Source organism: Arvicola amphibius, chromosome 8, assembly GCF_903992535.2.
Source record: "Arvicola amphibius chromosome 8, mArvAmp1.2, whole genome shotgun sequence".
NCBI classification, from domain to species: Eukaryota; Metazoa; Chordata; class Mammalia; order Rodentia; family Cricetidae; genus Arvicola; species Arvicola amphibius.
The window spans coordinates 72682494-72692399 of record NC_052054.1 but is presented as its reverse complement, the minus strand read 5'-3'; the positions used below and the strand labels follow the sequence as shown (position 1 = coordinate 72692399).

The window sequence follows — 9906 nt, the reverse complement described above, 5'->3', positions numbered from 1 at the left end:
TTCGCAGACTAGGCGGTGGTGGTGCACACTTTTAATCCTAGCGGCGGATATCTGAGTTCGAGGCCAGCCTGGTCTACAGAATGAGTTCCAAGACAGCCAACACTACTGAGAAATCGTGTCTAGAAAAACCAAACCAAGAAAAAGAAAAAGAAAAAAACGAAACACAGGTTGGCCTCGAACTCACGGTAACAATCCTGTCAGCCTATTACTGAATTGCAAATGTACGTCATGATCCCCTGCTCTAAGTTCTTAAAATTGTAAAAGCCTATTTTTAAATTGTGTAGTTCTTGGGAATCTGACCCTCAGGCAACTGTCTTTTACCTGAATCATCCATCCAAGTTGCTTTAACGAACTGCTCTCCTAACACAGGCCTGCACGAACGCTAACTAATCTCAAATTTGAAACATTAGTTGAAAACTTTTTTTTTTGTGCAGGGTGTCGTTATTGTTGTTCAGGCTGGCCTCAAACTCAGTTTCTTGCCCTCAGCCACCTGAGTAGCTGGGATTATAACCTTCACTCTGTGCTTCCATACCAGGGTCAGTTAAGGCTTTTAGAAAGGCAAGTTCAGGAGGTGTGGCCTGCAGGGGATGAAGGGAGTAGTCTTAAAATGCTGTGCTCTTGCACAAGGCCTGTCTCAGAGTCTCGAGTTGATTGTATGAAAATAAGTTTATTGACATCTTGTCAGCACTGAGGAGAAAAGGGGGGCTGAGCTGGGGAGGTCAGACACACCACACAGCAACAGCAACCGGAGGCAGAGAACCCAACCCATACCTCCCCAATCAGAATCCCGCCTTCCTCTCCCTAAAGGAAGTTGTCCGCCTTCTCCATTCTCATTTGACTAGCAGACGCCCAACCCTTCCGAAGTCGGCTGGGGGAGTGGGGATGTCCCCAGGCGTTGCTTCTCTTCAAGAACAGCAACTCTTAGGCAAAGGGGCGTGTCGCAGAGCCAGAAGGCCCCCTCCCACCCCACATGGGGCAATAAAACATAAAATTGATGGCTTACAAGTTGGGGGTTACAGGAGGCAGTCAGGCAGACACCACTGTACCAGAGAAAGGGGCTGAGGGCGTCCCACCCAGGGGACCCACTCAGAGAATCAGGCACTAACTAGCACAGGAAGTGGGGTGCTCACTTCCCTAGAGCAGGAAGCCAGGGTGCAGCTAGGATGGGCAAAGAGCAGCTTCCTCCTCGACTGCGCCAAGCAGGGAGAGAGAGGGGTTGCAGGCAGGAGCATGGACGGGAGTAGATTTCACGGAGACTTCCAGCGACTCCGCCTCTTCCGTGTAGGGAAGCCTTTCTTCCTTTTGTGTGGTGGTGAGTCGTGGAGGGGTACTGGTGGAGCTGGGGGTGGTTTGGGCACCCCTTCCTCTCTTCTAGGGGCGACGATCACTCCCCTAGCTGCTACTACAGCCCCATCCACGACAGCAGCTACCACGGACACAGGCTCTGAGGTCACCTCCACCTTGGGGGCAGGTGGTGGCAGGACTGGCTTGGGAGGTGGGGGCGGAGGCGGAGGCGGGGGCAGAGGAGGCGGGTCAGCTGGGGTTCCCGGCAGAAGGGGTAACAGGGCGCTGAGGGCCTCGCTCAGTTTGGCCAGTCCCTGCCGAAGGGTGCCAGCCAGCTCCCTGATGGCATTGGCAGTCTCCTGCTGAGCCCGCAGAAAGTCCAGGGACTGTTCTGGGGCTGAGGTGGGCCGAGGAGGTGGTGGGCTAGGGGATGAAGGTGCCACTTGGGCCAGCGGCGTGGGTGGCGGTGGAGGGGCAGGGAGAGGTGGAGACAAGGCCAGGCGGGGCAGCTGGACAGGCTGCATGGCTGCAGGGGACGGGGACTCACCCTCCTTGGCTTCGGGGACATTGCAAGAGGGCCGGGCCCAGGACTCTGGGCTGCTGGAGCCCCCTTTGTTCTGGGCTGGGGTATCTGTGAAGAGAGAGACCTTGGTGAGTTATAATGAGCCTGCGAGGCTTCATTTTCCATTTTGGCTTCCTGCCTCCCCCCCACACACACACACCAGCAATCTCTCAGTCTCTTCCTCCTCCGATGAAACAGGGTCTCTAATCTGCAAGTCCTGACCCTCTTGCTTCCGCTTCTAAGCGTGGGTAGTACAGGTGGGCTCTACCATACCTGGCTTGACTTTGCCTTTTAGACACCCCGGCACACACCTGTTAACCCAAGTACTTAGGAAGCCAAAGCCAGAAGGAGACTGAGAAGCTGAAGGCCTGCATCCACTGCTCACCCAGCTTGGATTAATTACACCATATACACCCCTTAAAAACAACAACAAAACACCCTAAGATCTCTCCCACCCCAGGAAACACACACACACCCCAAAAGCCGAACAGCTATCACGACTCATGCCTGAAATACTTGTATTCTGGAGCATGAAGCCGGAGGATTGGTTGGAACTCAACCTGGGATGTATAGAGAGGCTGTGTCTCAAAAACAAGAAAACAAAACACAACACAACAAACCCAGTTGTAATACCACCCAAGTTAGAGCATGTCAAGAGATCAGAGGCCTGTGACATCAGTCTCTGAATGCAGAGTCGTCGATGCATTAAACCTGGTGGCCAGCTTCAGAGGACAAAAGCCTTGAAAGTCTTGCTGTCCCCGTAGGTAGCAAGAGGCTCTGTGTGCTCCCCAAAGTTCAGAATCATCTGGACACTCACCATTGACCTCTCTGCTGGAGTCCCTGGAGAGGAGACAAGAACAGCTGGCGCACTGGCCATACTTCCTGGAAGCTCTCTCCAGCCATGAAGGCAGGGGAAGGGCTTCCTAGTTCTGTCCCTGCCTGCTGGGTTTCCCAACCTTCCCATCCTGGGACCTGATTCACACTCTTGGACTTTAACAGTCTGCCAAGAGGACTAAGGTCCTGGGTGACCTGAACCTCTTCCCTGAGCTGGAGTCTGGGGCTCTCTAGTGTCTTCAGGGGGAATTCTTCAAGTCTGCACTGTCTACTGACACCACTAACTCAGCACTGAGCTCCTGCTCCCCTCTTCTTCCTCTTCCACCCCTGCCTCAGAGACAGCCGCTCCATCCTTTAGCTGGGGCTAAAGTACGTCCTTCATTCCCCGTTCTTTTCCTATGCTGGAGTTGGAACAGAGTTTCATTCAAGCTAGGTGTGTGCTCTACCATTAACTCCATCAGCAGCCTTGTGTCAGTGAATGCTCTGTGTGGGTGTGCAGAAGTATGTATGTGTGAGGGGTATGTGCACGCACGTGGATGTGAATTGTCCAACTTATTTTTGAGACAGGTCTCTCCTGGACTTTGCTGATTTGGTTTGACTGACTGGACAATGTGACCCCAGGGTCCTCCTGACTCCACCTCTTGAGTGCTGGGATTTCACTTAAATGAACTACACAGGTAAAATTTTAAGCCTGGGTTCTGAAGACTGAACTCAGAACTTCATTACTTCTCTGGCAAAAGCATTACCAACTGAGTTCTTTCTTCAGTTCATTTAAAAAACTTTTTAAATTTATTTTATTACTTAATCTTGGTTTTTCAAGATAAGAGTTTCTCTACGTCTGTAGCCCTGGTTGTCCTGGGACTGTGTGGACTAGGCTGACCTTGAACTCAAGAGACCCACACACTTTTAGAGTTCTGGCGTCAAAGACATGTGTGACCACTGCCTAGCTACAGTTTTTTAAGTTTAATTCTGTGTTGGTGTGTGACTGTGTGGGTCTGTGCGTGTGAGTACAGACGCTCCAGAGGCCTCGTGGTTCTGAGTGGCTGGTGTGGTTGCTGGCACCTGAGCCTGTGACCTCTGTAAACAGCGTGGGCTCTTAACTGCTAAAGCACCTCTCCAGCTCCCCTGCTTGCTGAGACAGGATTCTGCTGACTTGCCCAGGCTGGCCTTGAACTTCCATCTACTTTAGCCTCCTGTAGTAGCAAAGACCACAGGCCTGCACCTCCACACCCGGCTCTTTTTTCTTAAGACACTATCCCCATGCAGGTGTCATTCCATACAAACCGCATTAAATCCAACACCCAATTTAGACTCTTCTGAGTCCAAAGCTCTGGCCTCGTCTGATCACTATCATCTCCCTACGGGGCTCCCCACCCTCATCCAATGCACCCCCTGTCCCTTCACCATCAGCCTTGTAGGGTACCACTACAACACACCCAGACTCCAGGAAGGCATCTAGGCACAACCAACTGCTTACCACCTGCTTCTGTGTATGGGAAGTGTCAGAACATGCTTATCTACAGATGCAGATAGGAGATCAGTAGCTGCCTAGGGCCCGAGCAACAGGTGTGGTGGCTCCAGGCCTGCAGGCTCTACTGTTATCTCCTCAAGGAGAAGTTTCCTGGCTCTTATCTAAAGTGGCTGCCAGACCTTTCGCCCTAAGGGATTTCCCTGTTTGTTGTCTGTCTAATCACTCTAGGTGGGCCCCACTGGCTGAGGCTTCACTGTGCTAGCTGCTGTTTTCCCAGGCATAGGACTCCAGGCCTCAAGTACTGGGCAGGGGGATTCTAGGCAGGGGCTCTACCACTGAGCTATTGGACAGCCTTCTTTTCCATGTTTTTTTTTTTTTTTTTTTTTGGTTTTTGAGACAAGGTTTCTCTGTGGCTTTGGAGCCTGTCCTGGAACTAACTCTTGTAGACCAGGCTGGCCTCGAACTCACAGAGATCCGCCTGCCTCTGCCTCCCGAGTGCTGGGATTAAAGGCGTGCGCCACCATCGCCCGGCTCCATGTTATTTTTTAAAAAAAATTTATTTCACGCCGGGCAGTGGTGGCACATGCCTTTAATCCCAGCACTCAAGAGGCAGAGGCAGGCGGATCTCCGTGAGTTTGAAGCCAGTCTGATCTACAAGAGTTAGCTCCAGGAGAGCCTCCAAAGCCACAGAAAAACCCTGTCTCAACAAACCAAAACAAACAATTATTTCCCATTTACTCATTTGTGTTTATGGGGGTTCAGACACACATGGCAAGCTGTACATGTACAGGTCACAAGGCAACTTGTTTTTAGTCCCAGGGATTGAACTCAAGTTTGGTGGCAAGCACCTTTTAACCACTCAGGCACCTCAGAGGTCCTCGTGTGTGTGTGTGTGTGTGTGTGTGTGTGTGTGTGTGAAGTGCAGGGGGGGGTGGGTGGGATGGGGTGGTGGTGTCTTTGTTGTATTTCAAGGCAGGGTGTTTCTCTGTTTAACAGCCCTGGCTGTCCTGGAACTCGCTCTGTCAATCAGGCTGGCTTCCAACTCACGAGATTTGCCTGTCTCTGCCTCCCAAGTGTTGAGATTAAAAGTAGCTTGGGGGGGTGCGGTTTTTTTTTTTTTTTTGTGTGTGTGTGTGTGTGTGTCAGGGCGACAGATGTTGCTCAGTAGCTCTGGCTGGCCTGGAACTCAGTATGTACAACAGCCAACCTCAGATTTGGGGTGATGCTCCTGTATCTATGGGTACGTGCCACCATGTCTGGCTATTACATCTCCTTCAAATACTATGCAGAGGTAAGTGATCCCCAGTTCAGTTCCCAGTGCCAGTAAAGATACACTTGGCCTTGGGTGCCAAATGTAGGACAAATTCTAACTGGTGGGTTTTTTTTGTTTGTTTTTTGATTTTTGGAGACAGGGTTTCTCTGTAGTTTTAAGAGCCTGTTCTAGAACTAGCTCTTGTAGACCAAGGCTGGCCTCGAACTCACAGAGATCTGCTTGCCTCTACCTCCCGAGTGCTGGGATGAAAGGTGTGCACCACCACCACCTCTATTGGTCTTAATAATAAAAGCTCTGAGTCAGCTATCAAGGTGAAAGCTGAAGGATCAGAGAAGCAGAGTGGTCAGTCACTAGAGCTCTTACCTCTACCAGTGCTCAGACCATGGGGCGACCCTGTCCTCAGACTGACTGCCCAGACCGCAGCTCTCACCTCTACCAATGCTCAGACCATGGGGCGACCCTGTCCTCAGACTGACTGCCCAGACCGCAGCTCTCACCTCTACCAGTGCTCAGACCATGGGGCGACCCTGTCCTCAGACTGACTGCCCAGACCGCAGCTCTCACCTCTACCAGTGCTCAGACCATGGGGCGACCCTGTCCTCAGACTGACTGCCCAGACCGCAGCTCTCACCTCTACCAGTGCTCAGACCATAAGGGTGATCCTGTCCTCAGACTGACTGCCCAGACTGCATCCAAGCTCCTGTCTCCTCCCGCCCTTATATTCCCCTCTCAGCCCAGCCATATCCCTTCCTGTCACCACCTCCCTAGTACTGGGATTAAACACGTTGACTCCCAAATACTGGGATTGTAAGTGTTAACCACCACTGCCTGGATGTTTCTCTTTTAGACTGATTATTCTTATGTAGCCCAGGGTGGCCTTGAACTCACAAAGATCCATCAGCCTCTATCTCCTGAGTGCTGGGATCTAAATTCAAGTTTCTGCTGATGTCACCACCTCCGAGAAGCCCTCCCGGACTCTCCTTACTATATAGCCCATATCACCCTAAATAATTTTTTGGTACAGGGTCTCTATGCAGCCCAGGTTAGCATTGAAACCTCCCAAGAGCTGGGATTTCAGTGTGAGCTGCCATTCCCTGACTCAATACCCTCTCAGTAGAGGGTATTTCTCTTGTTACTAGTTATTATCTAGTGGCATTATGTGGCAATTTGTGGTGTTTCCCCCAACTACAGCAGCTTCCTACAGGAGAGGAATTTGTCCTGTCCTCTGCTGTATCTCAGCTTCTGCCCCCAGGAAGAGGGTCTCAGTAAACATTTATCAAGTGTGTAAAAATGAATAAAGTGAAGCCGGGCAGTGGTGGTGCACACCTTTAATCCCAACATTCGGGAGGCAGAGGCAGTGGATCTCAGTGAGTTCGAAGCCAGCCTGGACTTCAGAGAGAGTTACAGGACAGGCTCCAAAGCTATACAAAGAAACCCTGTCTCAAAAAAACAAAACAAGCCGGGCGGTGGTGGCGCACGCCTTTAATCCCAGCACTCGGGAGGCAGAGGCAGGCGGATCTCTGTGAGTTCGAGGCCAGCCTGGTCTACAAGAGCTAGTTCCAGGACAGGCTCTAAAAAAGCTGCAGAGAAACCCTGTCTCGAAAAACCAAAAACAAAACAAAAAGGATAAAGTTATTTCCACCAACTTCTAAAAAAGAAAGGGAGTTCAGGAGATGATTCAGTGGAATTGTGAGGGCTAATCCAGAGGCCCAGAGTCCATATGATGGGCAAGCATGGTAGCAAGCCTGGAATTCCAGTCTTGGAAGGCAGAGACAGGAAAACCTCCGGAGCAAGATGGCTGGTAGGCGAGCCTATCAGTCAGCTCTGCGTTTGACTGAGGGATCCTGCCTCAAAGACTAAGGTGAGACAGGTAACAATTCTGCACATCAACTTTGGGCTTCTCCATGCACATGCATGCGTGCAAACACGTATACCTACCACACACGACACACGAACACGTAGCAAACTTGTTGTTAGTATCCTGGTCTGATAGGACCACTTCACAGAAAGATACTTGATTCTAACTGAAAACACAGGCAGGTATTTCCTGGCTTCCTCACTCCCCTCTACCTGAGCTCCAAGTCCTGACCTTGACTTACAAGCTCCTAGGGCTCACCTTCTGCCTTACCCATTAACTTCCCAGTTGCTCATGGGCAACAACTGCAGGCAGACTACAGGTATAGAAACTGCTGAACATCTCTGCTGCTGTGTGACCTCAGGTAGGAAAATGAACCTCTCTGAATCGTATGACTTCCTAGCTAAGGGGCCAGTGAGACGGCTCAGCAAACCTGACAACTTGACTTCAATCCTGAGACCCCAAGGTGGAAAGAGAGACTTATGAAGATAAAAAATCTCCACAGCAGCTCTTCAGGTATGACCTTGAGGAAGTCACCAGACTTCTACAAGTCTTTGGCTTACAGCGGAGAAGAAAGGACCTCAAACTGTTGACATCACAAGCTAGCCATGTACTCCAGAGACGTCGGAGCAAGCAATTTGCCTGTACTGCCTCACGAAGTTCTCACAGAAACCCTCGGAGGGGAAAACTTACTTTTCACCTATGTTTGGCTGGAGCAGAAATGAACTCAGACTAACCTACCGGGATACCACCACCCAGCGCCAACACTGTAATTAACACTCAGCCTGGACGCTGCCTCTAGGCAGTAGGCAGTCCTGCGTCGTTCCCCCTCCCCCATCTCTCTCCTCTTCATTTTCGGGGCTGGAAATGAACTCTAGAGCCCTATGCATGCTGGTCAAGTGCTACCAGCCCTCTTTCTGCTTTTGGTTTGGCACAAAGTCTCCTGAATCCCAGACTGCTACTGAACTCACACTGAAGACCAAGGCAGACACCGAGGTCCCTGATCCTCCTGCCTCAGCATCTACCGGGGCTGGGAGAAGAGACTAGCCCCACCTATTGAAATCCTGCCTGGCTGCTGATGACTTTTCCCAGCTACAGACCCCAGCTAGGCCTCCTAGGGCTGCTTCCACACCTACCCTTAACAGTTTCCAAGTGGCTGCCCAACCACCAAAAACAGTCCATTTCCTTTACTAAATCATTATTATTTTTGGAGAAATAGAGTCTCACAGAGCTGAGGTTTGCATTTTATCAATGTACCCAAAGATAACCTTGGTCTTCTAGCACCAACTTCAAGGTATTGGGATTACAGTGTTGTGCCACCACACGGATCTATGAAGTGCTGGGGGATCCGACCCAGCGCCAGGAAAGCACTCTACCAGGTGGGGATCCCCAGACGGACCTTGCTCGCCCTTCTTTTGAACCAGGTCTGCTGTAGTACATGCTAGCCTTAAACTCATTTTTTTTCTGTCTTCACCTTCCAATGACTAGAATTACAGGCCCACTGCCACCACGTCTAAATCATATCCTTTCTCTGACCTTAACACCCCAGCTCTAAACAACACCCACCTCCCCCACCTCCCACAATTTTTAGGAGACTGTGGTAAACACGCCTGAAGGATCTGGACGTGAACTGCGTACAGTAGGCTTTAGAAGTGTTTGTAGTTGTTACAGGAGTGGCTTTAGGACTCACCTGCCCGTCGATCCTGCCTGCGATCCTCGGACAAAACATAGCGTTGCGTACCAGCGGTCGGGGCTTGTGGCTGTGAAGAGGCGGCTGTCGGGGTCTCCTCAGCCCCAGCTCCAGCTCCTGGCCCCGCCACACCCGGCCCCAGGATGGCGAAAATAGTCTCCTCCTCCGCGGAGAAGGAGTCCTCGGCGGCGGGCCCCGCGCCCTGCGTGGAGTGCGGCACTCGGGCCAGCTTCTCCTTAGTGCGGCGCTTGAAATCGTTCCAACGCTTCTGAACCTCCTGGCCCGTGCGCTTCCAGCTGGTGATGCCGTTGATCTTGCTGGCGATGCTGTCCCACACTCGCCGCCGCTCGGCCACGCTCACCCGACGGCTCTGCGCACCGTAGAGCTGAGGGTAGTGGGCGCGCACCTCCCGGATCAGGATCTGGTTCTCCTCGAAAGAGAACCGCGGTTTGCGGAGCCGGGTGGTTTCCTCCGCTTCGCCCGGCGCCGCCGCCGCGGTCGCCGAGGCCATGGCGCCCCCAGACGCCACGGATCGGCTGCCTGGCGCATGGGGGGCGCCGGCTCTGCGGGCAAAGGGTGAACAGCGCTGGCGGGGGCTCGGTGTCCCCGTGTCGCCCCGACACGGGCTTCTCCGGTCCCCTGTGCAAAAGTGGTGGGAGCGGCGAGCTGCTGAGTGCAATCAGAGGTGCTTACTCGTAGTTGACACCCGCCCAGTGCCCATGTTGTGCTTCACGCGGCCGCCGAATGCCTTGCGGAGGAGTTGATGGGTATTGGGGGACAGTCTGGAAGGATGGAGGGAAATGAGCAAAAGTGGAAAGGAGAAAGGTGTAGCTGCAGGAGTTAGAGGAGAACGGGGGAGCAGGGGATTAGGAAAGGGAAAGAGAATCTGGGATGCCCCGGGGGTCGAACACTCATAAGGCTTTGAAGTGATGCCAAC

At 52.2% G+C, this 9906-nt stretch overlaps 1 protein-coding gene across 1 annotated transcript; it reads right to left on the bottom strand.

Annotated features, from left to right (window-relative positions):
- Positions 1–981: 981 nt before the first annotated feature.
- On the bottom strand, positions 982–9509 carry LOC119821136 (Myb related transcription factor, partner of profilin). Its single transcript, XM_038340015.1, has 2 exons — positions 8970–9509; positions 982–1915 (listed from the first exon to the last, which is right to left on the bottom strand). The coding sequence occupies exons 1-2, from the start codon at positions 9478–9480 to the stop codon at positions 1248–1250; spliced, it is 1179 nt and encodes a 392-aa protein (XP_038195943.1). The 5' UTR covers positions 9481–9509; the 3' UTR covers positions 982–1247.
- Between the last annotated feature and the right edge of the window lie 397 nt (positions 9510–9906).